The sequence below is a fragment of the Alligator sinensis genome, unplaced genomic scaffold (genome assembly GCF_000455745.1).
Source record: "Alligator sinensis unplaced genomic scaffold, ASM45574v1 scaffold82_1, whole genome shotgun sequence".
NCBI classification, from domain to species: domain Eukaryota; kingdom Metazoa; phylum Chordata; order Crocodylia; family Alligatoridae; genus Alligator; species Alligator sinensis.
The window spans coordinates 985677-1012333 of record NW_005841860.1 but is presented as its reverse complement, the minus strand read 5'-3'; the positions used below and the strand labels follow the sequence as shown (position 1 = coordinate 1012333).

At 42.3% G+C, this 26657-nt stretch overlaps 1 protein-coding gene across 1 annotated transcript in view; it reads left to right on the top strand.

The window, feature by feature from the left end:
• Positions 1-26657, top strand: part of ABCA13 (ATP binding cassette subfamily A member 13) — a 351606-nt gene that overhangs the window by 123396 nt on the left and 201553 nt on the right. Inside the window, exons 29-32 of the mRNA XM_014524731.2 lie at positions 13094-13207; positions 17950-18040; positions 22334-22510; positions 26283-26589. Of these exons, the coding sequence (XP_014380217.1) occupies positions 13094-13207; positions 17950-18040; positions 22334-22510; positions 26283-26589 (689 nt within the window). The remainder of the gene's footprint in view (positions 1-13093; positions 13208-17949; positions 18041-22333; positions 22511-26282; positions 26590-26657) is intronic.

The window sequence follows — 26657 nt, the reverse complement described above, 5'->3', positions numbered from 1 at the left end:
TCCTTGTGGGGGCAGGGGAGAAAGGGCTGCAGAACATGGTGAGAGCCTGGGGTCCATGCTGTTGTCACGGTTAACCTCTGGCAGCAATGTACTGGAGCAGAGCTACTGGGTAGTGAGAGCATGGTGCCCAGGGAAACGTGCTTGCCTGGGCTTCATACTCTTGCGGTGCTTAACCCCTGGGGCTTCACTGTCCCAGGGATAGAGGGATAGAGTCCTGGGTCCTTGCTACACCTCTGCTCACCAGACCATCTAGTGGCAAGTTACAGTTGTAAAGGTCAGACATAGTATTAAGCTTTAACCGGTGGCTGCTCTGAAATGAATCTAACTTTAACACCGTCTAACTTCCCATGGTTTTACAACGGTTTAAGGTAACCTGTAATGGCACCGAAAGTCAGCAATTGTGAGGTGGAGATTAATGCTGATCAATTAGTTTATACATGTAGTAGGTAAATAGCATTATGCTAATTTCACTACATTCAACTATTGTCAATTTTTGGATCACAGTTAAGGACATCAGAAAGCATATGTGTGTTTTTGGATTTCTTATTGGCTTATCAGATGCAAAACTTCTGTCATGCCATGTTATGATTTCATCTGCTTTTAGAATGATGGTTTAAAAAGTGTTATATTAAAAAGATTATAGCTGCATGAGAGAGATTTGTAGGTATGTCTAATTGGTGCATATGTTCTGACTATTACAACAACAATATAATGTAAAGGTAAAAGAACAGTAGTTTGACAAATTTATTTGCTCTTAAGATTCCTGCCTTATTTTAATCATTGTAAATATCAAAATGTCATAACACAAAAAGGAAATTCTATTTCTACAACTTTTAATTGAATTGTCCTGTGAAATTTGACATTTGTAAGAAACACATGAGAATGGACTCTCTTTATGATGCAAAATTATATTAGGATCAAATACTTTCACAGGTGTCAAGCACCTTCAAAAAGACATTCCTAGCTTTTCCTGTTCATAAAAGTAGGAGGTTTGTATTGTGCTTGTTGAATCCAAGGATACAGAGTGACTTCCAGTGGAATTCAAATATCTAGCCTTAATCAAGTGCTTTCCAGCCCAGGGGGAACTAAGTTACATGTGTTGCTGCAAATGGATTCATATTGATTTTAGGGAAAAATGGTCTATTAAAAAAAAGTGGAAAACTTTAAGGGATTTTCCGCCATGTCTCCACATTAAAAAAAATAAATTCTTACCTCTTAATTTAGCTACTGTTTAATTGGCTCAGAACAGCTGTGTAAAGAAAATGAGAGAGGTGGGTCTGCATAATTTAAGGATCCTTGTACATACATTATTATAGACATGCAAACTGACTTCACAGGGACTGAACAGACTTCTTTGAAAGAACTTGATTAAGGTTTCAAAGTCAGTCACTCAAAAGTCATGAAATGCCAGAACTGAGGTGGTTTGTTCCACTGTAATTCATTCCCTTGATGAACACAGGTTGTGATTTATAGTCACTAATTCTGTGGTCACCTACCAAGTAATATTGCCTTTGCCCACAGTCTCCATTTTCATCATCTCTACAGCCAAGCTCAGTGTGGTGGTGCTGCCTCTTCCTCCCACACCACTGCTGGACTCTTGCCTCATTTTCAGCTGCAAAGCTGGAGTAGCTGTCTGCTGAGTATGTGCAAACTCTAGTTCTTCAACACTTGACTAAATTGGGGAAAGATTTTTACAGGTCCAACCTCCCTGTACATTTCTTTTTCTAAAATGTCAGGGAGCAAAATCTCTCAAACAAAAAGTTTCCCCCCCCCCCCCCCCCCTCTCTCTCTCTGTCTCTCTCTCTCCATATGCAGTTGTATATGCATAATTTGGACAGATTTTCCCCAGTCTTAATCTCAGAAATGGTTGAACAGTTACGGACAATAGTTTCCAAAACAATTCAGTCAGAGGCAAACACCTAACTTGGTTGAATTTTCAGCATGTGGGTTGGTAAGCTTCTTTGGGTAGATGTGATAACTTTTTTCCAACTACTCAGTTGGTCTAATAAAAGATATTTGCAAGCTTTCAGGCACAAGCACCCTTCTTCAGGCATAGGGAGCCTATGCTATTCTGAGATCTCCAAGGAATGAAAGAAGCTAAAGCTTTCTTTCATTCCTTCATTTCTTTCATTCCAAGAAATGAAGCTTTCTTTCATTCCTTGGAGATGTCAGAACAGCAGAGACTTCCTATGCCTAAAGAAGGAGCTTATGCCCAAAACCTTGCAAAAAACTTTTCCTGAACTACTCAGTTGGTCTAATAAAAGATATCACATCTACCCAAAGAAACTTGCATGCCTATGTCCTTAGATCAACATGGCTACAGCCAAAACCCCAGCAGCATGTGGGTTTATATTTTCTAAGTTTATATGCACCTGAGAACACTAGTCCTGGCTGTAATATATCTGTGTTCATTGGCCAGGCACTACTACTTCTACTTCTGTCTCCATGGTAATTTCCATTCACAATTTTCCAGGTCTTAATGGTGCAGTAACCACAAAGCATCCATGCAGATCTCCAAGCTCTGTATTCTGCACTTTCTATGTTATGTTCTAATGAAGGAAGACTTACCTGGGTCTTCAATTTGGAATAAGACCATATTTAATATTTTCCTTAACATAAACTAGTAGAAAAATAGTATCACCACAGAAAAGAAAAGCATTGTCCAAAGACGCCAAAGGCACCCTAATCTGCTACAGGTAAAACAGCGGGACAACCTGCTGCTGCAAGGTTGTTGAAAGGTACTCAAGATATTCAGGGAAGTCAGAAGAAAGCAAAAACCTCCCACAGTCCATAAGTATCTGACAATGAGGAAAAAATCCTTCCCAGCCTCATGTGACAACAACCAACAAAGTACAGAAGCATGGGAAGAACCAAAACCCTGCTTTCTGTTTTGCAACCTGGGAACAGCGAGCATAACTCTACACATCACACGATGTAACTCAGGGGTGGGTAAAATATGGCCCATAGGCTGAATCCGGCCTGCCAGGTGACTGGATCTAGCCTGTGGCAGCCCCCATGGTGCTCAGCTTGCACCGGACAGCCTATGCTGGCTTCTGCCAACAGCCACAGCCCAGCCTCAGACAGCCTATGCAGCTTCTGGTACGGATATAGCTGGATGCTGCTGTGCTCCCCCGACCTCCAGGGGCAACTCCTGCCCCTGATGCGCTGCATTGCTCTGGGTGAGCGGGCAGGCAGTTTCAGCTCGGCAGGTTCTGCCCCGGGGGCTCTGACTCCAGCTCCCAGCCACCTTCTGGTTGAAGGTGGAGCTGCAGCTGGAGCCTTGCATGCTGGAGTAGGAGCCACCTGGCTGAAGCTTCCCACTCACCTGCTTGCCAGAAGTGGTGTGGCTCAGCAGGGGCAGGGACAGGAGTAGGAGCTGTTGCTGGAGGCAGGGGGTTCAGAGCAGCATCTGGCTGGCTGCACCTGCACTGGAAACAGCTCCACTGGAAGACACTGCTGTCTCTGCTGTGCTGTGCCACTCTGGGCAGGTATGCAGCTTCAGTCAGCTTCAGTCAGGCAGCTCCTGCCCCAGCACATGGGGCTTCAGCTTCTGGCTGCTGTCTTGGCCTGGGCAGGAGCAGGAGCTACTGCTGGAGGCAGGGTAAGCAGAACAGCACCTGGCCCAGCTGGGCTGTGGGCAGTGGCAGGAGTGCAGCACAGGCTGCCCTGATACAAGTGGGCAGGGGCTCAGACCCATTTGGAGCGCTGCAAGGGAACTGTAGACCACACCGACTGGGTGAGCTCTGTTGCATGTGTCCCCTTGCCTCCCTTCCTTCCTCTCACCCATGGCAGGCTCTGGAGACCTCGTGCCAAGGCAGCACCCCCACCCGAACACACACATGCACATACCTCCCTAAACCCCTTCCCCTGCCCTCCAGGGCAGGGGTGTATAGGGAGTAGGCCCCAAGCCTCAGTCCAGAACTGTCACTGCCTGGTGACCTGGCCCCATGATCCCAGCCTCATGTGCCTCTTTCACTCCTGAATACTGCTCTCCACCTGCCTGCAGCCCCATAGGGAATTTTGGTGAGTTGTTGTTGGGGGGCAGGAGGAGAGAGTACTCACCTAGCTTATGACATCTCATCAAAACTTCCCATGTGGCCCTTGGGCCCAAATAATTGCTCACCCCGATCTAACTGGGCATGCACCAACCTGCATGACGTCAGAGTCTGCAGGATTTTAAAAAGGGCCCTCAATGGCCAAAGCAGTATTCAGGTCCAGCTCCAGCATGAAATACATGGGTGAAAACCCATTGTGCTCCTGTGAGCCCAGGACCCTGGTGGACCCTCAGGAGGACCCTGACCCAATCCCCCAGCGTGGAGCTGGGAGGTAGGAGGGGCCAGCAGTGGGTGGGCATTTGGTGCTGGGGGCAGCTGAGTGGAGCTGAGAAGGATCACGCTGCACCTCAGCTCCTACTTATTCCAGCCCCTTAGAGAGCTGAGCAAACAGTGTGCGCAAACAGGCACTCTAGGCCTGAAGATGGGGGGAGCAGCAGCCTTGGGCGGACCCAGCGGCGGTGGGGAGACAGAAGGGGGGATGGGGGAGGAGTGGGCCTGGGCCTGAGGGGAAGAGGAGACCTGTGCTTCTTCTCCCCCAGCCACTGCTGCACCGGGCTGCATCAGGCTAGGCCCACCGCTCCCCCTCATCATTGCAGTGGGCCCACTCCCCCCCCACATCAGGCCTTGGCCCACTTCTCCCCTTCCCCCACCACCACTACGGCCATTGCGTTGGGTCCACTCCTCCCCCCCTCTGCTGCTGGGTTAGCCCTGCAGGCAGTAATGACAGAAGGGGGGCAGTCTGAGGCCAGCGCCAGTGGCCTTGCCCCCCCACAGCATCCTAACCACGCTCTCCCCACCCCCACCCCACGCCAACATCACCGTCATCACCTCCAAGGAGCAAAGTGGGGGAGGCGAGGCCAGCTCCGGTCTCTACCTGCATGGAGCAGCCTCCTGCCCTGTGCATGAAACAGGGTGGTGAGGCCATTGCTGTCACCTCCAGGGAGCAGGGCAGGCGGGGGGCAAGGCCACTGGAGCTGGCCTTGCCTCCCAACTCTGTCCTCTGTGTCCCTGCCATCATGGTGGCACGTTGCTACCTGTCGGAATGCTTTTTCACATTCTGATTGGCTGTTTGTCAGCCAATCAGAGCGCAAGTAAAGCTTTGCGGACAGACAGACAGATTGAGGCTTTTATAATATTAGAATTCTATGAATAATTGCCTACCCCTGATCTATCTGATAATGGGGTAAAATTCCTTCCTGATAGCAAATGTGGTGATCGGTCTGATTCTCAGTGGAGGGGTAAGGCTTGCTAACTAGGAACCTCTGGGTTTTAGTCCCGGAGGGAGCACTGACACATCCAGTCAAAATCTCTAGCCTTTCCCAGTGCTTCTGATGAAGGCAAAATAAAAGCCCACCCTGAGATCTATAGCAAGAGAAGAGAAGCTGGAAGGAATTTTGGATGAAGCTGTTAGTTAAACTAAGAAGGGTCTAAGTATCAACTGTAGAAAAACAATGCACAATAATTACAAAGAAGATCATTCCTGTATGCAACATCAAAGTGGAAAAGGAAAAGATAAGGCAGGTCAATAAATTTAACTGCTTTGAAAGCTGGATAACATCAGATAGTAAATGTGATCATGAAATAAAATGGAGAATAGTGATGGAAAAAGACATTGAAAATGAAAAAGATACTGACAAATAGTAAAATTTCTATGAGGATGAAGTTAAGCGTTTTGGATTGCTATGTTATACCAGTCCTCATGTGTGCATCAGAATGCTGGACAATATCGCCATCTATGGAAAAGAGAATTGAAGGAACTGAGATATGGTTATTAAGGCTCATCTTGAAGGTATGTTGGACAAGTCACACTTCAGACTGATACCTAGAGAGAGAGAGCGAGAGCGATCCAGCTGGACAGTTCTCCGCATATCACTTCCATAAGCTTAATCCAACTGAAACAGCTGTAGAACCTGAACCTTTGGGATTTGATAGTTCAGATCTATCTGAGGGACAAACATTCCACCCCACATATACCACGTTGGTAGCAATGGAGCTTTTGCAGCATCTAGCAGAAGAATTTCTTGCCTTGGAAGGGAAAATAAGGGCCAAAGGTGACCCCTCTTTAAAACCTTAATACTGCTATTAAGCAATATTGCTCCTGCTAGGGGAACAGAATTTACTGCCAGGCACCACCTTACAACGTCCTGCAATCCCAGCAGAGAGACAGGGTCACTCAAGGTTGTTGTTCTCTCAGGCATGTAACTCCTGTAGATAACCACTGAAAAATGTTGAAAGCTTAACTCTACAAAAGACACTGTAAATATAGGTCTGTGCCAAAGCTCTGTACTTTTGATAGGAAGTATTAGAATAAATCGAGTCCTTTACCAATTTACAACTCCATACAGTAAACTCATATCTGTTAGAGAATAATATTTTACATTTCTACCTTGAGATCAATACTGGATCATAAATTATGATAATGAAGAACTCTGACTCCCAGAAGCAACTATGACAACTAAACAATTAACTGAACCAAAATAGATTTCACTGTGTTTTCTAACATTGAGTGACAAGTTTCTTAATAGTTTGGTCCCAGCATAAATAAGAGACAGCTGTTTACAGAAGAGGAGCATAACCTTATGGTTAAGGTACAGGACTGGAACACAAGCTATTTGGCTGCAGTTCTTCACAGGATTTGTCCTGATTTCTTTCCCCCTAGCTGTTTGTTCAGCTATTGTCCAGTCTATATTTGCTATACCGTAACTATATTTTATCATGTGCTTATTTGAGCTATTGGTAGTATAAAGAATTTCCCCTAAAGCGTATGTGTAGACAAGCCCTTGTTTGGTGTTATGCACACATACAGCTATATTAAACTGATGTTCATTAGCTTTATTAACCTTTGTCAAATTTTTGCAAATTACATTCAAATGTCTGCTTGCTTCTTGTTAACAGAACCAAGGGAAAGATAATTGCCAAAGCCATGCACGAAGAACTATTTGTACTTGCTTGTACATATAAATGTGTACTGGCAGAGGAAAAGGAATTATTTCATTGGTATTGAATACATCCTAACATCCTAACATTCAGTAGTCACCAGAGACATTGAGGGGGCAGATTTCATAAGAAAAAAATTATCAAGATCACACAGACTGTACTCCTCCCTTTTCTTTCCTAAGTAACAACCTAAATTCTAGTTGGCTCTCAATTATCTTTCAAAGTTTCATCTTTAATTGTACCAATCCTTTTATTTTTCTTTTTGTGCTAGCTCAAGAATCAACAACATTGTGACTTAGAAGGTGATATGCATCTTTTATAATAATTCCCTTGTGTATTCTATTCTTATGATGAAAAGAATGCTCTTTTTGAACACAATGGGCCATTGAATATAATACTTCAGATAGTACCTATTTGTATTTCCAGGTACAAACGTTTCCAAAGTGAGCTTAAATCACTAACTGCAACAAGAATATTTTTTATTGCAGTCTAATCAAATTTGGACAAGCTTTTATATCACAAATGTTTGGTTTATATGATATTGAGGCTTTGATCAGTGATAAAGCCATGTGATATAACTCATGACAGTCTCCTCTCTCTGTTTATGCCATTTGTAACTACTTCCTCATCAAATTCACCTTTTGATTTCTTTGTCTGCATCAGATTCCGAATTCTGTTTACCAGTTTATCTTCAACTCGTTTACATGTCTCTTACCTGACAGTAAATCACCTTGACCCCCTCCCCCCATGTACAATAAAGCATTGTTAATTTAAAATTCAGGGGACTGAAAAACACTGACTTTGAAATAAATGGATTTAAAATGAAACACATGTTAATTTGCATATGCACAAATTAGTATGGGTATCCACAAGCTAGTTCACTCACAGTTGAGGCATTTGTGAAATTTTGATGCAAACTGATATTTTGAACTATCTGCTATCCAACAACAAAGTTTTACTTTATTCCCATGGTGAGTCTTCTGAGACATATGGCTCAAAACATTTCCATTGCAAAGAGAAATTTCATTGGAATGCATCAATTTGAATGAAATGTTTCAGCATTTTGGTAATGTTTTATCATTTGATAGTTTCATTAATTTGGAAAAAAAAGTTTAAGCCAGTCCTTTATAAAGTTTTTAGTTGATTTATTTAATCTTCAGTTGATTTTGCTCTTTAAATTCTATTTTATTATGAGATATCTCATATTGTTTTAAAATATAAAAACATATTTTGATGTTTTTGAATTAGTTTTTAAAATGCTTTTTTCACAAGAAACATCAAAATTTGGACTGTTTCTGGATTGTTTAAGAATCAAAACGCATTTACCCCATGTGTTCCCTTGTGGAAAAGAAATGGAATTTTCTGACTGGCTCTAAAATTATTAGTTGTTGTTATTATTATTTTTTGCTTGTGTTGAAATTGCTCTTCTTGGGCATTGGTATAAATTTATGTCCCCTGTTATTGTAGACAACGCATAGAACCATAGAGAAGTAGGGCTGGACAGGATCTCCAGAGGTCATCTAGTCCAACCCCCTGCCCGAGGCAGGATCATCCCTAAACAAACCATCCCGTACAAACCATAAACTAAACTCCACATAAGACTACCAACAACCCTGACACAACACAGACCAAACATCCTAACCTGCCATAGGTAAAGCAGAGTAACCACCGTGGCCAATGTGCTGCTTCTATACAATGTTGTCAATATATGCTCAAGAGATCTTGAGAGAGAGTCAAAAACCCCCACAGTCTTTATCAATCTGACCATGGGGTAGAATTTCTTCCATCATATAATACCTTTCATAAGGTTGTGAGAGGCAAAGATTTCTTAGGGTGATACCTTCTATTGGACCAAGTATGTAGTTAGCTTAAAGGTTAGACAAGCTTTCAAATGCAAGACGTTCTTTGTTAGGCCTGTAATCACAGGAAGCCAGGCACAGAACAGTGGACATGGGTGTGGTGGGCTGTGGATTTCCAGAATATAGTGATTTGCAGGGTGTCATCCTCGGTATGGCTTGCAGTATTTAGAAAGTTGATGTTAGTGTAGGAGTATTCCAGAGAAATTTTGATTGGTGGATGATGGTTGTTAAACCTGTGGTAGAAATCAGTGAGTCTGGATGTTCAGTCCAGATGATGAAAATATCATCTATATAATTCAGGTATAGTACAGGTTTGGTGCAATTTTAAGATTTTTTTCCCCTCAAGGTGGCTTTTGAAGAGATTGGCATATTGAAGGACCATCTTTGTGCCTATAGCTATGCCCATGGTTTGGAGGAAGTCACAATTGTTGAAAGAGAAGTTTTTGTGGGTGAGGTTAAAGTGGATGATTTGTGCAACATATTGTTCCAAATCTAAGTCTACTCCATATTCTTAAAGGTATTTTAGGCAGGTAGTAGTGCCTTCATGGTTTGGGATGTTAATATACAAGGTGGTGATATCCATGGTTGCAAGGTCTTTTCAGGTAGGTGGTTGATGTTTTGGATTCAGTTGAGGAAGTCTGAGGAAACTTGCTCTTTGAGAGACACATGGTTTCAGGATAGTTTCTATGCATCCTGATAGCTCACAACATTTCAGAAAGGTATTGCATGCTAATGTAAAGGTAGTTAGGGTTTTTATGCTGCCAATATGATTACGCTATATATGGTTAAAAATGTATTCTAATTTCCAGTCAGAAATATCTGTGACCACTTAGTACCCACTTGTTCTTGCACAAAATGCACTCTTAGCTTTAATAGCTCTTCTCTCCCCTTTTGGCATTTGCTCCCATGGTTTACTACTAGATTCTTAGCCTTCTTTTTGCACAGCTTAAACCTGTAAATTCTCATTGCCTCCTTTCTTCTGATTCTGCTCTCCATTCCCTTGATCATCCTAGCAGCCCTTCTCTGCACCTTGTTCCAGATTAAATTTATCCTTTCTTGAATAAGGGTGATCAGATCAGTGTATGTTTCTTTGGTACTGACCTGAGGTCTGACCAGGAAATTGTGCGATAGTTTTAATACTGTTCTTTCTGTCTTACAGTAACGTCTTCCATCAGGTGTTACTGATGGAAACATCTTAACTGTTTACAGATAGAATTGCATTTTCCCCTTTTTATCACTGCAGCACAATAACACCTCCTCTAATCATCTGGTACACTTGGATGCCTCTTGTTCTCAGTTGTCTACAACTGAAGAACTTTCAGTTGAAAGAATTTGCTTTTATTAACCCTGCTTGTATTTTATGCAATCGAATTTCATTCATTTCGTCTTGTATGTCATTCTAGTATTTGGACAAACCACTTTGGTTGGTGAATATCACCAATTATAGTACAAACTTTTCTGGAAAAAAACATTTTCCTGAATGTAACTTATTTCATAGTTTTGTAGTAGCTAGGGTCAGGAGGGACCTGAACAGATCATCTAGCCTGACCCCAAACAGTGCTATTTGGTATTTTATAGTTCAGACCCATTGTTGGATGAGTGCAGAAGGAAATGGACTTGACTTGTCCTCTGATGATTCAATCATAAAACATTGTCCTTGACTCTTCCTTTTCTGATGGGCCAGGAGAAGGAGCAAGGAATCTCTGACAAACTTTGCCAGATATCCCATTCTCAGGCAGCACCAGTCCTATCATAGTTTCATAGTAGCTAGATCATCTAGCCTGACCCCCTGCCACAGGCAGGAGTGAATGCTGGGTTCACAAGACCCCAGACAGGTGATCGTCCAACCTCCTCTTGAATTTGCCCAAGGTAGGGGCAAGGACCACCTCCCTGGGAAGTTGGTTCCAGATTTTGGCCACCCTAACTGTAAAACATTGCCTTCTGATCTCCAACCTAAACCTATTCTCCATCAGCTTATGACCATTGTTCCTTGTCACCCCAGGTGGTGCTGGGGAGAAAAGAGCTCTGCCTATTTGCTATTGATTCCCCCTGATGAGCTTGTAGGCAGCCACCAGGTCCCCCCTTAGCCTCTTCTTGCTGAGGCTGAACAGGTTCAGGTCCTTCAGTCTCTCCTCATAGGGCCTGTCCTGCTGCCCTCTCACCAAGTGGGTGGCCCTCCTCTGAACCCTCTCCATAATGACTCCAAGATCCCTTTCCGCCTCTGTGTTTCCAAGAAGGGAACTCCCTAGCCTGTATGTATGCTGTGGATTCCTTCTCCCAAGGTGCAGCATCCTGCATTTGTCTATGTTGAACCCCATCCTATTCTCATCTGCCCGCTTTTGTAGTCTGTCCCAATCTAGTTGCAGCCTCTCTCTCCTTTCAAGTGTGCCCACCTCCCCCCACATCTTAGTGTCATCAGCAAACTTGGAAAGCGTGCTTTCCACCCCCTCGTCCAAGTCGCTGATGAAGATGTTAAACTGAAGGCCCGAGGACCGAGCCCTGGGGTACCCCACTGCTCACATCTTGCCAGGTTGAGTACAACCCATCCACCACTACTCTCTGGGTGCACCCCATCAGCCAATTTTTTACCCATCCAACTGTGCAGGCATCAATGCCATAGTCATTTAATTTATTGATAAGGATGGGGTGAGAGACAGTGTCAAAGGCCTTCTTAAAGTCCAGAAAGACTGTCCACACAGACACCATCATCTAAGGATTTAGTTACTCAGTCGTAAAAGGCAATCAGGTTGGTCAGGCAGGACCTGCCTTTGGTGAACCCATGCTGATTGCCCCTGAACATGATCTCCCTTGCAGGCCCCGCACAGATATGCTCCTTGATGATTCTCTCCAAGAGCTTCCTGAGCACCGATGTGAGGCTTACTGGCCTATAATTACTTGGGTCCTCCTTCCTCCCCTTCTTAAAAATAGGGACAACATTAGCCAGTTTCCAATTCCCTGGCACCTGGCCAGATGACCACGAATGCTCATACAGCCGGGTCAAGGGCTCCGCAATGACCCCTGCCAGCTCCCTCAACACCCTTGGGTGGAGGGGATCTGGACCTGCAGATTTAAAAATGTCTAGCCCTTCCAGAAGATCCCTAACTACATCTGCACTGACTGAAGGCTTGATAGAGCTATCCCCAAGATTGTCCCTACCTCTGGTAGGTGGGATATCACGGTCCCTGTTCAAGAAAACAGAGGCAAAAAAACTGTTAAAAATATCAGCTTTCTTGTCTGGCATGGCCACCAGATTACCGTTTGTGTCTTGCAGGGGCCCTACATTGCCTGGTGCCCTCTTCTTGCTCGGAGGATCTCCCCCTTAAGGTATGACCATCCCTCATGGGCTCCCATCTCCTCTACCTTCTGGGCCCTTAGTTCTTCCCTCACTAGTCTCCTAAGCTCATTGAAGTTGGCCCTTCTGAAGTCAAGGGCTTTAGCCTTGGTGTGATCCCTAGACACCCTGCGTTGGATAGTGAAATCCAGCAGGTGATGATCACTATTGCCCAGGTGGTCAAGGACCTGCAGTCCCCTCACCAGGTCATCCCCTATGGCCAGGACCAGGTCCAGCAAGGCGTTACCCCTAGTGGGGCTGTGCACTTCCTGGATAAGGTGAAGGTCCTGTAATACAGCCAGGAACCTATGCGAGCGGTCAGACCTGGCTGTCTGCTCCTCCCAGCAAATGTCTGGGTAGTTTAGGTCACCCATGACAATAACATCCCTTGACCTAACTGCCTCCATAAGCTGACTGGAGAAGTCCTGGTCTAGCTCTTCCCCCTGGTTGGGTGGTCTGTAGTAGATACCCACCGTAAGGTCCCTATCAGGTTACATGAATTGAAAATTGAATCCCGAAACTACCTTCTCTCTTCCCATACAGGTGGTGCTGTGATCAATGCAGGCTTTCATTTGAGAACTTCTCTTTGTTTTTCACCATCTTGCTTTCTAAAGCACATTATGTTACCTTGTGTACAGATGCTGTATAAAAAGAAATTGTGGTTTTTTTTTTCAGGCAGAAAACATACACTGGAGGACGCTTTTTCTTTTATTAATTTCAGTCTTTGAATACCAAATAAATTATTTTCAGGTTTTTTTGAGGATGAAAGAAGACACAGATGTGCACACTGCTGATAGTCAAAACTGAAATGCAAAGATGTTACAGAAGGACTCGAAGCATCCAAATTACTCCTGTTTCCATGGGATTTATGGGTTCAACTTTCATTTCACTTTGGTTCTTTTCTGTTTTAGGCTAATCACACATTCAGTTTTGTGGAGAATCTGAAGACTTATGCAAAGACATGGCTCAGGATGTCCAAGATGTTTAAACATGGCGAAAATTTCTTCATGCTTAGTCAACTTCAGGTTGGTGAATTATGGGCAACTACCTAGTTTCTAATATTAACAATAGAAACTACAATTGAACAGTAGAGGTGCCTGTGTAGGAGGCCACATACAAGTGTTACATTTCTATCGGGAGAACCACCATTCTCCTGTTAGAAACCACAAGTATACATACTTTCTCATTGTTTCTTCTCGATCAAAAATGGCAGCTCCAGGAGAAAAATAACCCAACCTTCACCTGGCAGAAGTGGCTTCTTGGTGAGTTTTTCACAGGAGAACAAATATTTGTACACTTCCCTGTAGCTTTACTCCTCCTGGGGACCAGGAGAAGTTCAGCTATGGGCAAAATCTCCTGTGCCTTCCAGAGACAGGGGTTATGCTGGTTTGGAGAAGGCACAGGAGACAGCTGCTCCTCATTTCTTGTAGGCTGAGGTGAGAAGCAGCTGCTAGCTGCTCCCTGCTGGGTCCTCACACACTGGGGACTCTAGTGTGAAGAGTGGGCAGGGCACTTTGTCACTACTATTTCTGCTTGGTGCCTGGGAACTGAGTGGAGAGAGCGTTGAAGGAAACTCCATGCCTGTTCTACACAGCAGGAACAGGAAGACTGGAGCAGCCACTGCTTCTCAAGCTTTTCCCAGACTGGGATCACCCAAGTCTCAGGAAGGCACCAGGAACAGGGGTGGGAAGGTTGCTGGCTGAATGCCTGTATGGCTCCTTCTCCTGGAATCATTACTAGTGGTGGAAGTTTACCACCGCTAAAAACAAATGCTTGTATGCAACAGAAATCATGGATCTAGAGCTAGGAATATGCTCAGGAATGTACAGAAGCTCTACTTTCAGGAGCAGCAGTTGCAGAGATGTGGTAGTCCCATGTGGTACAGTTAGTGCATATATAGATTTTAAAATATAGGAGTCGTCTGCCTGCATAGTTATGGAGAAAGTTTCTGTAATAGGGGTACTGAAGAAAGTGTCTGTGTAACAGTGGGGTTGTACTGCAGCTTATCAAACCTGTAAGGTTGTTACTAAAAAGTACTTTAAAAAGTATTTAAGAAAGTGATACTACCCATCTCCAGAATTCCTATATAATACTGAAAATATAATGAATAGGACAGTGGCAAGCAATATCTAAGGCAATTGGCAAGATTTTAAGGAATAAAATAATAGATGGAACTTCCTTAATGCTCATCTGCATCTCCCAATGGTTCATGTAATTGATGTTTCCAGAGGGCTGATGGGGAAAATGTAAAATGCAGTACTGATAAGCAAAAGCAGTGAGTATATAAACAAAGCACCTTGTTAATAGTTCTCCTTCTGCATATTTCCAGGTCTCACAATCATGCTTTTAACTCACTAAAGTGTAATTTTGCCATGTTTTACTCTCTAAGATTTGCAGAGCTATTAAGCTTTTGGCAAATAAATAGGATTCTGTTGTGGCTCATACATCAACGATAGAATTGTTAATTAAGATTCAATTAAGGAATGCTGCTTGTGATCATGCATGCAGCTTGCTGATCCCAGGATGCTTTTGTGAAATGAACACTTAGTTCTTTTTCTCTGAAACTGAACAAATGAAATGAAGACATTGAGATAAAAAACACAGAATATCAATGTGCCTTTTCTCCGTGGAATATTACCCTTTTTATTATTAATAATGGTAACTAATAAGTTGCTTTAACATTATGTTTTTTCCTCCAGAACAAGGAAAGAAAAGTCTCTGTCCCAGGGAACTTACAAGAAAAGTAGAGGCATGATTCAATTTGTTTTAGGGTAGGAGAGGTGAAGGAAGTCTAAGCGTACTACGCTAGGTGTGTGTGGTTAGTCACTATGCATGGATATGGCCTGTTTCTGTAAAGTGTCTGCTGCTGTTATTTAGGCAGCATTCAGCGTGAATTACTCTGTCAATAATTCCACCTAAGTCACAGGAGGGTTTACTAATGGATGTGTGGGCTCCTGCACTGTAAGAAGCAGACTGAGACCCAAGAGAAGCAATGGTCCTGAAGTGAAGGTGGAAGCCAAAGATTTAAGAGACCAGTGGGCATTCTCCTGACTTCTTGTACTGCCATGGAGATGTCCTTCTCTGAAATGGGAGTTATAGGATTTACTTTCCTTACAAGGATGCTATAAGGAAAGATGCATAGAAGATTGTAAGACACTCAGACACTATGGAGATGGGGGCCATATGAGTATCAAATATATAGAGAGATAGTTAATGCCATGGTAGGAACACGAGAAAAATATCATGAAGTGTTCTTTTTATTTTCTTTAAATTACAGGCTACCTAGGTTAGAAAAACTACATGCAGTCTTATCTAGTGATTCAGGTCTCCACAGGCTTAGACTACTTGTTAGAAATCATTACTTACACAAAGATAACCAAGACTAGATATAAGAAGAATTACCTTTAGTACAAGCAGGGCTATTTTCCAGCTTTGTGAAACAATTATGGTTTAGAATGCATGATGCACATTCTGTTTTGAGTAAGCAGAATGGCTAGGTAGTTTGTGATAAAGAAGAAATAGTTCTCTTGGTGCTGTCTTCTAAATCATTTGAATACTAATAGGTAATTTAAAAGGACATAGGAAAAAATAATCAAAATCCCAGGGTGTTTAGCATTCAGACTCTTGTTTCTGAAGTTCGGAATGTTTTTGCTATAGAGAAACTATTCTCAACAAATGGTAGACTACTTATATTATTGGGAACTTGTGTTGTACCTAAGTACAAAAAGGGAGGCTGGGTTGGACCCATGAGAGTAATTGAAAGATCTGTTCCTCTAGCATTGAATAATTGTCTTAGATTCTTCCTGTTGTTGGATGAATAGTCTGTTGTCTTGAAGATTTTATACTTTGGCTATGCCAGACTTGTAGGAATTATAAGGGGTGGCCATTGAAGGCAAAAATGCTGTAAAGTGTTGAGGATTAGATTGCTCATAAAAGAGGTTTTAATCAGTGGTGCTTCGAAGTCAGTTATAATAACTGTAATGTAGAATCTTTTTAACTGCACCTTGTTGTGAAGGGCACTACTTATTTTAGGGCTCCATTACTTCTACTTCTGGAGCACTAATGCCATATGTTGGAATCTAAAATATTGAATTTGAAAATTGATTTTTTTAAAGCAAATTTCCTATAGTGGGCATTAAAAAAGGCTTTCTATGACCCTTTTAGCCTTGGTTGTGGTATGACCAGTATGTGTATCTATTGCTATATTGAAAGAAGAAAATGTCTAAAAAGACAGAGGGAAATTGAAATAACTCATTGTATAGAATATGAAGAATCATATGTAATATGGTGCATCTACCCATGGCTTAATTCTTTGCTGTGTACTTTGAAAGGAATTCAGGGAATCAGTTAGAGTAGGCTGGACAGCTCACTGTCCTTGGTAAAAGGCATGGAAGTGGGTAGGGTGGAGTGGAGTTGTAAAGATTTAGGGTGTCAATTGGAGAATTTGTTTCTTATCTAGTGGGTTGTTTGTCTTTTATTGTAAGCTGCTCTGAGACTTCCTGGATAGGGCAAGATTTTTATATATAAATTATATATATGTGTGTGTGTATATTTATATAAAAAGTATAATACCTTCAGTCTCCTTGAATTGAGACATATGGCTGCCTTATTATATATAAGATATCAAATATGATAGATTATGCAGGGGTTCTAACACTTACTGGAGAAACAGTTCACTGGGAAATGTTTGGGTATAGAACAAATGGAGAATTTTCTCCTTTTCTGGAAACCCATAGCTGATCTTAAAAGCCCCACCCTTCGTATAAAACATGTTAAAATCTCTGGGGCGGTGGGTATGTGTATATATGCGCATACATACACACTCTTTAAATTTATCCTCAACACATCTGTGAAGTAGGAAAACATTGTTAATTCTATTTCCCACGTCAAGAACTGATCATAGGAAGATGAAGGCTGTGACCACCTGCAGTAACAGATCCAGGAACAGGGCAGGGAGGATGAGGCCACCCTGCCACCCACTTTGGTTTTGCCGTGCATGTGTAATGAGCTCTGAGCTTAATGCCTGATCAGTGCAAGTTGCTGCTGGATCTTCACATGAGCAGTGGACTCTGAGTTCACCAGCTAGATGGGGGCAGGAGTCTGGGCAGAGTCCCTACTTTTGCCTGGCTCTGGAGCCTGGGGGTGAACACTGTTGCTGTTCATCCTTACCATCTCTTCCTCTTCCTGGAAGGGATGCTCTCACCCCCTCCCCCCCACTCCCCCCGGGCTCTGGGGGCAGTGCTTATCCCCTGGGCTCCAGAGCCACATGAAAGCAGGGACTCCAGCCAGACCCCATGCTGAGAGCTCATGTGCAGTACAGCCACAGGGGTGTGTGACTGTGCTGCCACATCTTCTCTGGATCCACCCTTTACAGCATGGTACATTTACTAGGACTACTGTGGTACCCTTGAGCACACTAGGCAAGTCTTCATGAGCTGTCCCGTATGCCAGATGCAGTGCAACAACATTTGAATGGTGCCACAGGCAGTCATATTATCTTTGTTTGTCTAATTGGCCCTATATCTCATCAGTGCTAATTAACCTGCCTGAAGTGCTCCATGAAATGCTGTTTAGGAAGTGCAGCTTGCTTGAGGGCATCCCTGCCGTGGATGGAAAACTTGCCATCTAGAAAGTGGCCCAGTGACTTGTGCCAAGATCATGTGAGAAATCCATGGCTGAAGAGGGTGTTAAATGTGAGTCAATATATACTTCCAGCACAAGTGAATAGTATAAGCATTGTATTGTAAATCATATTTCTTGTTTCTAGGAAGCTTTGCAAAACAGTTTTATAAAGAACTTTGTAGAAAGTCACTTGAATCTTGATGTGGGAAAATTTGTTGGCAAGCTGCAAATATATGGTATGTATACCTAAATGCATGCTTATTACCTTAGCAGGCTTTGCGTTTGACTTAAATTTGCTCATGATTTGCTGTTACAAATTTCATTTCACCTTGGTTAGATAATCCTTCATTTTAGTTTCAAAAGTTGTTGTTGTTGTTTCTTTTAATTGTTTGTTTGGAAGAACAGGATAGTCTTAACACACTCTAAAGACTTGGAGGTAAGTGTCACAACCAAATTAATCAGTGCCCATGTCACTAGCAAGAGATGCACACAGCAGTCAATTAAGGGTTAAAGAAATCTCTGTCCAGAAGTTCCTGATAAAAAAATCCAAGCAAGAGTTGTATATAATTTATGCCCACGTCACAACCGAGAAATGAAACTTAAGACTGGTCAGGGTGAAAGGGGATAGCCCTGCCATAAATCCCTGCAATAAAACCCGGAGGGAGAACTATAGATAATTGGTCAGCTGAAATAAAATGCTAGGGAAAACTATATATAATTGGTCAAAAAATAAGCGTAAGCTCCTCACACGTAGCACACACGTAACAGGTAGAGAAACCTAACCCACTACCTTGTAACTTGAAGAGACAAAGAGCTGCTACCTGCCAAAAAATTAAAAATTCCATATAACGGTTCATGATTGGGTATCTCTGTCAAACACCTCTGCCTATAAATAGTTTAACGGTTTCCGCCCAAGGCGGAGAGCTCTGGGGATTTCTGAGCAGAAACACCTGTGTTCATGTTGCCAGAGAGAGAGATTTGGGAACCTGATCAATTCCCAATAAACTCCCCGTCATCGGAAAATATTGACGTAGAAAAGTCTTGCTAGCCCGAGCGTTCCATCACCACGTATGTCATTACTTTGCTGTAACCTGAATGCGTAGACTCAACTCTGTAACCGAAGCTGTAATGGAACAAAGGCTTGCCTGCGTCGTCATCACTATCTAGGCGACGTAAGTAAACAAACTCCTGTAACCTACACGTGTCTGTGTCTGGTTAATTCCACTCCATCCATCACTACCCGCCTGTTGAGGTGAAAGGTTTACTGCCCGGCTCCGGGAGTCAGCAAGCAGCTGACCGGCCGCTGCTCTGATTCCCGACAGTAAGGAGAAAATAAGATAGAATGCAGCCTAGTTTATCAAAGATAGACTGTGTCAAGGAGACCCATTGTCTTCCTTTGATAAGATAACCGATAATGGAAATGGGGTAACTCTATGGAACTTTGGAAAAACATTTGGTGTGGAAGAGAATTATGAGTCATGTAGGAGGAGATGAGGATTAGTATGATGAAAACTGTCAAATGTGTATGGAATGGGATAAAATGCAGATGACAACAATAGATAGTTCTGATAGGGAGATCAGGGCTGGATTTTATCTGGAGTTCCTCAAGGATTAGTCCTGGGACCAAAGTTCCCTCTAAGGAGTAGTGGTCTGTGAGCGCGCTGCCTTGGTCCATGAGCGTGCTGCCTCGGTCTGGCATGGGACGCTGATTGAAGGAGGCTGGGGGCTGCGGCTGAGAGGCTGGGGGCCAGAGGCTGGGGCCAGAGGCTGGAGCTGGAGGCTGGGGCTAGAGCCGGGGGCTGGTGTGGGGTCTGCTGGCTCTGGGGAAGTGCTCCACTCCCCTGCATCAGGGCCGCGCCAGCCCCCGGGGGCATGTCCCCCAGTGTCCTGGAGCTGGCGGAGCTTCACTGGGGCAGGCAGCAGCTTCTCCCCAAGTTGTGGCAAGGCAGGGATGGAGCCTAGGGCGGGGAGCTGGTGTGGGGTCCGCTGCCTCCGGGGAAGTGCTCCACTCCCCGGTCCTGATGTGGGGGAGTGGAGCACTTCCCCGTAGCCAGCAGAGCCAGCACCAGGCTCCCGCCCCAGCCTCTCCTGGTGCGCGGCCTTGAAAAGGCTGTGCACAGCCACACTTTTAGTTGTGTATGGCCACGCACGTGTGCACATTAGAGGGAACCTTGCCTGGGACCAGTCTTATTTTATGTTTTCATTTGTGATGCTGATGCAAAAACATAGGAGAGTGCTAATGAAATTCTCTGATGGCACAAAGCAGGGGAAGCATCATCGATACAGAAGATTAAAATGTCATCGTTGGAGTAATAAAAATGGGATGAAATGTAATAGCACAAAGAGCTGGTATTGTTCAGCATAGCAAAATGAAGGCTGAGAAGGGGAGTAGGATTGCTCTTTACAAATACAGATAATTAAATATTGGGGAGTAAAAAGAGGTATTTAAGATGGCAAGAGAGTATTTAGATGTAAACAGGTGATGAGCAGATTTTTAGGCCAGAATTTAAGAGGAGGTTCCTACCCAGCAGAGGAGTGAGGGTCTAGAACCAGCCATTCAATAGGAGGAGTAGGGAAGAAAACCAAACTGGTTCTAAGATGTAGTTTAATAAACTGATATGAGCGGAATGATATGATGTGGTTGTCTGGAGTAGTGGGACATGGGACATAATGACCCAGAAGGTTGCTTTGAGCTAATGATCCTTGGAGTGTTTATTTTGGATACAAGATTCTTTGTTTGTCCCTAGTTCATTTTCCAGTACCTTTGTAGTACCAGGGCCAAGATATGGAACACAATACAAAGAAAGAAACAAAAACAGCATGGCAAAGTTTGCTATTTTTCATTAGTAATTTTTGTTTTTCAAGTATCATAGGTTAGGGGGTGTTTTTCTGTTCTTAAAACTATTATTTGATTAAATTTTGGAACTTCCTTCAGATTTTATTTGTTCATAAATGTAAATGTTTGATTTCCATATAAGTAGACACTGTGTCATGTATATTGTTAAATATTATCTTTTACTTACAGAAATATTTAATTACAACATACTCCAAGAGAGCAGCAAACTAGTTGATATGTCTTAAGCTAAAATATTTAAGTGATTAAGTCGGGAGAGAAAATTTTAAAATTAGTTTTTGATGTATTATTCAAATTAAGGCCTGATAAAGATCAGCTGGTGGAGAAATTTCAGTTGATATATCTATTTATACTTATCCCAATTAGTATTAGGAATGTCATAGTTCTTGGAATGCTATAAAACAAAGAATGTTGCATTATCTTTCCTTTGTGTAGTCTGTTAGGAACAGCGGTAGATACATGTGATATTTCCAACCAAGTTACATTCCCCCTGGATCCAAGAATTCATACCATTGCTTCCTGGTACATCTACTATCTGTTAAGCTTGACTTTCTCTCTAGTCTTCGTTGACCTCTGTTTTCCTGCCAGTGTTGCCTTCCCTCCAGATCATGGCACATTGTTGCTCCTCTACCTTCCCCCTGCAATCCCTGCTCTTTTTTTCACTGTGTTCTGATGTGTTTGCCACCATTCTCAGTCAGATTAGTTATTACCTTAATTTATAAGGATCAAAGACTTGCATGTTTCTTGAAAAATCTAAAGACGTTTGCAAACCTCCCCTACCTATTCTTGACTGCCTAAAGTAACATGAAAGATCAAGTACATGTGTAGATCTGGGAGAATTTCTCCACAGATTTCTATTCAACATAAATGTAGCAAGAATTGTTTTGATTTCACATTGTCTTGTAATGTAACATTATCTCAGCTATACTTGGAGATCAGCACAAAACACAGAAAAATGGATGTGGACCTGAACTTTGGCAAAGGCTGAGAGAACTGGGTTAATTGTGCGTGCAGACGAAGGCCAGTCTTGAATCTCAGATCTAGATCTGGAGCAAAACAGTCAAAGTGGTTTTGAATTGGAAATTTTGCCTAGGTACTTGTTAAAATATGAAGTCCAGAATGCCAATGGCTGATCTGTGTGCAGTTTCTGGTGTCCTGTGGGGATGAAGGATAACCCTGCGATACCTGAAGTGTACAATGACCCTCTCACCTATGACTCATAGGACATCTTATGTGAACTTCAAATTTGCTGGTGTGGAAACTTTCTGTCTTTACCAGACCAGAATTACTCTTCTGTATAGCTACTCTCACACGTCAGGAGATGGAATTGGTACCAACAGAGCTGAGTCAAGCATCTAAACTTCTCCTGTTTTTTCATGAACAGGGTCTTCCTTCTGGAATTGGACACCCATAATATCAGCATTATTCTGGAATGGAATGTGAATTCAGGGAAAGATTTTTTTCAAAGCACCTAAATAACGTAGAGGAGCACAAGCTTGTTACTTGTACTTCTTAATTTCCTAGGTGGTTTTGAAATGTCTCTCCTTAGTTGATTCTTTCTTTCCTTACAAAGAATGTTCTATTTCTGTAGTATATTCATACTGCACAATGAATGGCTCTGTTTTATGCATGCTGTACTGAAACCAATAGTTTTCAATTTGTTTACTTTACTCAGAGGCTATGATGGACAAGATGCTCAACAACTCAGTGACTGAGCAGATTGACCTATTGTCACAGCTCATGGTAAATATCTCCTCCTGTGTGTTATTGGATCGCTTCCAGCCTTTAGAGTCTGTTGAGGAATTGGAGGCGAAGGCTCATGAGCTCATGCAACAAAACAATTTCTTGGCTAGTAAGTACCTCATTTAACATACATATTGACAAGAAACCTCAGACTTCATGAACCTGTTGTGTCCCATATTTTCATGTAAGAGGGTGCTATAGTGCTTTGGCAGCTAAGAATACATGGCTTAAAATATAAATATGGTATAATCACAAGCCTGGTACAAATACACCTCTGAATCTTGAATAAACCTCTGAATAAACATTGTAATGAAAGCTAATGATGTTGCTATTGTAACTGTGGAATCATTAGTAAATGAATCCCCAGAGTCATGTATACCTAATAAACATTATACTTGGAACAACAAATATGTAATATACAGCTAGAATGGAATGAGGTGAAAGGATGCCAAGAGCTCTAACCCTCCCAAACCAGCCAAATGAAGATAGTAGCTATTCTTTTAAGACAAGGTCATCCAGGTTTTCACCTTTTTGGCTGCCTATAAATGTACTGGTTCACGTTCTAATGAGATTAATAAAGTCTGCTCCACGTTCTAATTAGAATGCTCCAGCATGGCCCCACTGTCATGTGTATAAGTCCCTGCATGTTTAAAATGGCCACTGGGGCGCTTTATGTAAACCTTGTTGAATGGTGTTCAAATAAAGCATCCCACGGCCATTTTTAAACCCACAGGGGCTGAATACACATGATATTGAGGCATTTTAATTAGAGTGGCTCTCCAGGAACTGCTGGAATTAAAATGCAACTGCCCCAAGAATGGCAGCACTTTTTAATTTTTAATTTCTGTCTCTTTTGGATTTGCAAAATAAAATAAAAATGAATCTTTCTAGTAGTCATGTTTGTTAAAGAAGGTAACTTTTGAATTGGATCATTTACTCAGAGTAAGTTTAGTGTGTCTTGGCTTGATGGCTTGTGGGGTTTTTTTTTCTTTTTTTTGGTCATTAGGATGACTGTCTCTATACCTCTTTCTTGAAAATCCTCCTTGCTGCTGGAGAGCTATCTAGTGTGCTAAGGAGTGATTTTTTTTCTTTCTTTCTTTTATTTATTTTTCTATTTAAGAAGTTTCCTATCCCTGCCTGAGTTGCATGGGCATATGTTGCTCTTGCTAAACAGAAAGGTGAGGTCCTGGCTTTGTTGATGCCAAAAGAGCCTTCCCACAGATTTCACTGGGGCTAGGATTTCATCCATAGTTTATTTTATCATTTCTGGCTCCCAGTAAATTCTGTGCTGAAGTCTCAAGGGCTTAGGATATACTTATGCAACATGATTACTATAGACTATAAACTTTGGATTTTACTTAATAGGGAGCAGATATGCAGCCAGTTCTGCCAAACTAGCTGCTTGCAGTAGGCACAAATAAAGTGCCTGGCCACTAAGGCTTTAAATAATGTCTCATTTGATGTGGGCCTAATTGCCCTGGTGTTTGACCTGGAAAAAAACAAGCTTGGCACAGTCATTTACATTGGTTGCCCTTCCAAGCTGAATTGCTTCTCCTCAGTGAGAGCACACAACCTAGCTGTTCTGTCCTTGGGATTACCTGCAATAAACTTAGATTCATAGAACCACATCTCATGAAAAAGTGTTAGCACATCTTATCCCACATACTTCAAAAGGACTTGAAACAGGACAGTGGACTTTTACATCTGTAGGATCCCAGGACAGAAGGCTTTCTTCTGGGACAGTTGAGATGTCTATTCATAGCTGAGGAGGAAGGAGATACTGGTTTGTATTGAGCAAGTAGCTACTGTAGGATAAATTGACTAGGGAGAGGATACATGGCCATTTTCCAAGGGAACAGAGTGCCTTACACCTGTATGAGGCTGTGTGTCCACTCCACTTTTCACTTTTTCCCTGGAGTGAAGTCAAATTACAGTGAAGTAAATGTGCTGTATGTCTGTACCCTAAAGGTGATCTTTAAGGGAAATTGGGTCCAATAGATGTAGGAATTAATATCAGTCAAAATCTGGGGCAGTGCAAAACATCAGACCAGTACTTTGGAGATTTTATTGCCTGTTCTGTCACAGATATATTTAATGACCTTGCTCTGACATGCTCAGAAACAGATTTTCATCTTCTGCTCAGAAGTAGAGGGAGGTAGGAGCCACAGAGGAGAGAGGCAAAGTATTTTTGCACCCTTCCTGCAACACATGTTTGTCAGGTCCTGACCCAAAGGAAGCTAATTTTGACTACTCACATATTAGCTTTATCTTGCTTCTTCTCCTGTACCAGAGGCTCCATGCAAGCTAGTATCTTGCCTGCCTTCAAGAAAATATGTTCAAAGCTTTCTGAAAACGTGAAGATGATTGTCTTCCTTTTATGAGGATAATCTGTGCAGTACTTCTCTGTTACATCATCTGATCTAGGCACGTCTTCCTTTTTAGTGAAGGATGTACAACTGAAATTTGGCTTTCTTTATCTAATCTTGGAAAAATATTTGGCATCCTCTAAATCCTCTTGGGTGGCAGAGGATATTAAATTCTCCCCTAAATAGGAAATTGTATTTGTTTTTTAACCTTTGGCCAACTTAAAAAATATGAACAGGAGAGACTACAATGTCCTAAGAATATTTCTTTCCTCAGAAACGAAGATGATCTGGGTTCCTTTCAATGCACAGCCCTTTATAATAAAAATGAAGAGAGCTTTGCTTTTCAAACAAGAATGGCAAACATGTTTCTACCATTTATCCAGAAGGATAATGTCAGAGGAATAGGGGCAGGAGAAGATTTAGTCTCCTGTTCCTGTACTTAACTTCATCTCTCATGATTCAGGAATAGGATTGACCCACTCTCCCTTAAGTTAAGATAAAAGTAAAAAAAACCATTTATTCTGCCATGCTAGTGCTGTATAGGAGCAGTGACTCCATCCACTTGATGGAAGAATAAAGGTCTGCCTTAGAGGTACAGTCTTCTGATCCCAATTCAAGGGAGTATAATTTTTAGGTGGCCAAATGTTTTTGGAACTTTGCTATGTTTAGGATCATAAGGGCTGCCTATACATATGGTTGAGGGGGGTGTTTTAATTAGAGCAGTTCCTGGACATATGCTGAATTAAAACATCACAGCGTCATGTGTATTAACCCCTCATGTGTTTAAAAATGGCTGCGGGATGCTGTAAGTAAAGCTCATTCAATGTGACCCACGGCCAGTTTGAAATGTGGTGGGGGGACTTAATACACTTTACATTGCAGGGATGCTAGAGTGTTCTAATTAGAATGCATTGGCGCACGTGTATAGGCAGCCTAAGTTTTCTTGCAGCAACTACAGAAATTTTAGATAAAAGTAGAGGAAGTGTGGAGAAGAAATTTCAAAGGTCAAAATACAGATGGTGCTTTACTCTAGATTTCTCTTTGGGCTAAAGAAAAAAATGCCATTTTGAGGCAGTTTCAAATCTTAGAAGTGGAAGAAAAAGAATGAGCTCTTTCATTGTATTTATGTTTAATATTCCAAAACATCACTTAATAATTTTCAAGAAAAGAAATTCACTGGGTGATTAATAGAGACTTGAAGGAGTTCCTATTTCAAGGTTTGAATCCCACTGTGTTGAATCATAGGGTTGCAGTAGAAGTGGCTTAAAATGCAGTGCTACTCTTTGGATAAACTATGCATCCATATTCTTTACAGGTAGACAGTAACTTTTTATAAATGGGTAGGTGTCATGAAATGATTTGATTGGCTATTTATTGCCTTCATAAATAAGATAGAAAGTTGGGGACAGACCTGAGACTAGAATTCGTACTGCAGAGTGCACAAAATACAGGACTCTGAGACTGTCTCATTTAAATCTGTGAAATACCTTACTGTATTTTTCTTTCTTGTAACAGGCATCATATTCCATACATCAGACAACAAGGCGCACACACAAGATTCTATTGATTACCTTCCTCCACACATTTCATATACAGTCCGGACCAGTGTTCTGTTCAGCATGAGAACAGATTTGATTAAAAACCCAATGTGGAAATTCCACCCGCAGAACCTGCCAGCTGATGGATTCAAATACAACCACATCTTCATTCCACTGCAAGACATGATTGAAAGTGCAATTGTTTCAGTGCATGCTGGAACTGATACTTCAGAGCCAGAAATACAAGTGCAAGCTATGCCGTATCCATGCCACACAAGTGACCTGTAAGTAAATTTGCTCATTTGAACTTTAAGTGGCATTAGTTTAGCTGTGATCTGGCTGAACTGTCCAA